A 4688-nucleotide genomic window follows, 5' to 3' on the forward strand; every position below is an offset into this window, starting at 1 on the left:
TATGGACGATCTGAGTCCTCTGATGGCAAAGTCATCTAGCGAGGTGATGTCGTCTCACATTCAGAAGCTTGTGTAGGCAGGCGTTGTAGGCCGCCTTTACTTCTTCTTTTCCTTTGTTTTATTTCTGCTAAGGGAGGTTCTTTGTAGGCTTTGGGGGAGTCTCTGTTCGTCTCTGGGAAGTTCTTAAACTTGGAAGAGAAGGTGGCTACGTCCAAGCCTTTGATTAAGTCTTTATCCGCTGAGAATGAGACGTTTAAGAATAAGGTTGCCATCCTCCCTACTGAAGCTGGGAATGACAAGGAGTGTGTGGCAACCTTGGAGAAAAGCCTACAAATGGAAAAGGACTTCTGCAAGCTGAAGGGCAATCGGATTGGTGACCTAGAGCTGAAGCTACAGAATGTTGGGCCACGGTGGTATCAGATTTTAAAGATTCTAACGAGTACTCTGATGAATTATGCAAGTACTATGTGGAGGGCTTTGATCTTCTCGTGAAGTGGGTGGCAAAGCATCACCTTGGCTTGGATCTTTCTGGCTTAGCTGTTGAGGACGTTGAAAAAGAGCTTATGTCTGATCGTCCTTCTGAGGCTATAGCGGAGAATGTGATAGAGGAAGCCACAGATTTTGCTGAAGGAATGAAGTAGGCCACTGTTGTAACCCCTGCAAACCCTGTCCCTGATGAGCAGTAATCTTTTTTTTTCTACTTTTTTTTTCTTTGCAAGGCAAGAACAATATTTCTCTTTCGGGCCCGTTGTTTTGGGCAACTAAACAACTCCTTTGACGATGATAGATAGGTTTATGGATTTCTAGCTTTTAGTTGTAGTAAACAACTCTTTTATGCTTGGACAACCCTTTACGACAATGTTAGTTGTGTTGAGACAACTTTTATGTTTAGCCTGCATTTGAGCAGCTTTTTATCTTCAGTCACGGTGGGATGATTTAAAAAAAAATTTATTTATTGAGTCATATTTGACTAGCTTAGCGACGATCTTTGGTTGTGTTTGAACAACTTAGTGTTTTTAACTGTGTCTGAATAGCTTTTATTAAGTCATGTTTGAATGACGACCTTAGTTGTATTCTTTAGCTATGTTTGAACAGCTTTACATTGAGTCATGTTTAAATGGAGATCTTAGTTGTGTTTAAACAACTTAGTATTTTTAGCTGTGTTTAAACAGCTTTTTATTGAGTCATATTTGAATGACAATGTTAATTATGTTTGAACAACTTAGTATTTTTGGCTGTGTTTGAACAGCTTTTCATTGAGTCGTGTTTGAATGATGATGTTAGTTGCGTTTGAACAACTTAGTATTTTTAGTTGTGTTTGAACAACTTTTCATTGAGTTGGGTTTGAAGGACGATGTTAGTTGTGGTATAACAACTTATTATTTTTAGCTGTGTTTGAACAACTTTTCATTGAGTCATGTTTGAATGATGATGTTAATTGTGTTTGAACAACTTTGTACTTTAGCTGTGTTTGAAAAACTTTTCATTGAGTCATGTTTGAATGACAATGTTAGTTATGTTTGAACAACTTAGTATTTTTATTTGTGTTTGAACAGCTTTTTATTGAGTCATGTTTGAATGACGATATTGCACTCTACTCGTGACTTAGGGTCGTGGTATTGGAGCGTCTTTTAGGTTAACCATTTTTTGTTTTGTCTTGAATGACGATTATGTTGGTTGTGTTTAAACAACTCTGATTTAGTCAACTTTGGTAGTTGTGTATGAACAACTTCAATGGCTATGATGCCGTTAGTTGTGTGCGAATAGCTTTTAATTTGAAAGTTTAATGATGGAGATCCTTGAGATGTCTCCCAAGGACGACTCCTAAGCGTTGCACACGTTTTGATAGTGATAGATCATGGATAATCATTGTTAAATACGTATTGACAAGTCATGGATAATCATTGATAAATACGCATGGATAATGTTTTCATGTATTATTGGTCTTATGAATGACAAAAGTAATGGTTGTCATACATACTGATATGAAGATTATGCAACTTGAAAATGTAAAGCATCCCTTATTAGTAGTATTTCTTCAAATGTTCTATGTTCCAAGGTCAAAGCAATTCTTGGCCGTCTAGAGACCTCAGGTAGTAAGAGCCTTCTCTGGAATGATGGATTACTTCGTAGGAGCCTTCCTAGGCTGGTCCCAGTTTTCCTTGAGATGAGTCCATTGTTCCCTGTGACACCTTCCTAAGGACGAGGTCTCTTGTGTTGAACCTTCTTACCCTGACCTTTCTGTTGTAGTACCTAGCCATTGCTTCTTTGTGTTTGGCCATTCGCTTCATAGCTTCTTCTTTGACTTCATCGATTAGGTTCAGATTGCTATTACGCTCCTGCTGATTCTTCTGGTCTTCATATGTTTTAACTCTGAAGCTTGTCAGTCCTACTTCCACTGGTATGATGGCCTCAGTGCCAAATGTCAGTCTAAATGGTGTTTCTTCTATTGGGACTCTTATGGTCATCCTATATGCTCAAATGATGTTTTGTAGCTCTTCAGGCCATGCCCTCTTTGCCCCCTCAAGCCTAGTTTTGATAATTTTGAGCAAGCTTCTGTTAGTCACTTCTGTCTGGCCGTTGGCCTGAGGGTGTCTTGGAGAAAAGTAGTGATTCTTGATTCTTAAGTCTTGGCAAAATTTTTGAAACTTGGGGTTGTCAAACTGCTTTCCATTGTCTGATATTATGATGTGTGGGACTCCAAACCTGCAGATGATGTTTTTCCATACAAAGCTTGTGACTTTAGCCTCTGTTATCGTCGTCACTAGCTCTGCTTCTACCCATTTTGTGAAATAGTCAATTGCAACGATCAGGAACTTGAGTTGCTTCTTCCCTAGAGGGAAGGGACCTATGATATCAATTCTTCATTGGGCGAAGGGCCATGGTGAGGATATGGGTATCATCGTCTCTCCTAGTCTCGTCTGGACATTTGCGAAGCGTTGACACTTGTCGTATGCTCTGACGATGTTGTATACGTCTTTCTATAAGGTTGGCCAGTAATATCCTGCTCTGAGCGCCTTTCTTGCTAAGGATCTTGCCCTAGTGTGATTTCCACAGATTCCCTCGTGTATCTTGCGGAGCACAAAATCTGCTTCTTCAGAACTGGCGCATCTTAGATATGGGAGTGAATATCCTCGTCTGTAGAGCACGTCGTCAATAATGATAAAGCAAGCTGCTCTGATCTGTATCTTCCTTGCTTCCATTTTATCTTCAGGGAGCCATCCCTCTTTCAAATAATGGATGATAGGAGTCATTCACTCATCTTGTTCTTTTATCTTCAAAACTTGCACACCTTCTATGCTTGGCTTCCCCTTATCTCTACACATAATTCAGAGGTTGCATTGTAGTCATTTGACGAGGCCAATCTTGCTAGTAAATCAGCTTTTGCATTTTTGGTTCGTGGGATTTGCACAAAGTTTAGGCTGTCAAAGTGTTGTGAGAGTTGTTGGACGATCTTCAAGTACTTTTGCATCCTTTCTTCTTTGGCTTCGTAATCTCTCTTCACTTGTCCAATTATTAGCTGAGAATCAGCTTGGATGATAAGATTTTTTGCTTTTAGAGCTTTTGCTAGGCTTAACCTTGTTAGCAATGCTTTGTATTCTGCCTCGTTATTCGTTGCTGAGAACTGTAATCTGACAGTATACTTCGATATTTCTTTTTCTGGAGATATGAGCACTACTCCTGCATCTCCTACTTTCCTCGTTGTAGACCCATTTGTTTGGACCGTCTATGTTTCCATAGGAGGTTCTTCTTCCTTATACGGGTAATTGAACTCTGTAATAAAGTATGTTAGCACCTAGGCTTTAATTGCTGCTCGAGGCCGATATTTAATGTCGAATTAGTCCAACTCAATTGCTCATTGGATTAGTCGTCCTGCTACATCCATCTTGTTCATCATCTTTCTTATGGGCTGATCTGTCATGACGACAATGGGGTGTTCTTGGAAATAAGGACGGAGCTTTCTAAAGGCGACCAACAACGCGAAAGCTATCTTTTCCATCCTTAGGTAACTCGCCTCAGCACCCTGAAATGCTTGGATGGTGTAATAGACGGGCTTTTATACGTTCCCTTCTTCTTTGATCAGTGTCGAACTTACCGCAGTATTGGATACTTCCAAGTAGAGGTACAACTTCTCTCCCATCACCGAGGGGCTTAGTAGAGGTCGCTTCATCAAGTACTCCTTTAACTTGGTAAGGGCTTCCTCGCATTCGTCAGTCCACCGAAAAGCTTTTTTAAATACCTTGAAGAATGGCATGCACTTGTCCATTGCCATAGAGATGAATCTGTTTAAGGCTGTAACCTTCCCTACTAGGATATGCACCTCCTTCACTGTCTTTGGTGATTTGACCTTGATTATTGCTTTTACTCTGTCTGGATTTGCCTCTATACCTTGTTGGGATACCATGAATTCTAAGAATTTTCTTGAAGCAACAGCAAAAAACACACTTTGCAAGGTTTAATTTCATATTGTACTTACGTAGTGTGCTAAAGGTTTCTTTGAGATCATCTAAGTAGTTGGCTTCGTCCTTGCTTTTTACCAACATATCGTCTACGTACACCTCCACATTCCTTCCAATTTGATGAGAGTACATGCGTTTCACCAACCTTTGGTTGGTGGCTCTTACTTTCTTTAGTCCAAAGGGCATAACTTTGTAGCAGTACAACCCTTGGCTGGTAACAAATGAGGT

General features: G+C 40.0%; 1 protein-coding gene across 1 annotated transcript; it reads right to left on the reverse strand.

Annotated features, from left to right (window-relative positions):
• Window positions 1–2141: 2141 nt before the first annotated feature.
• Window positions 2142–2468, reverse strand: LOC142630155 (uncharacterized). Its single transcript, XM_075804154.1, has one exon. It carries the CDS (start codon window positions 2466–2468, stop codon window positions 2142–2144), a length of 327 nt encoding a protein of 108 aa, XP_075660269.1.
• Between the last annotated feature and the right edge of the window lie 2220 nt (window positions 2469–4688).

Source organism: Castanea sativa, chromosome 1, assembly GCF_040712315.1.
Source record: "Castanea sativa cultivar Marrone di Chiusa Pesio chromosome 1, ASM4071231v1".
Taxonomy (NCBI): Eukaryota; Viridiplantae; Streptophyta; class Magnoliopsida; order Fagales; family Fagaceae; genus Castanea; species Castanea sativa.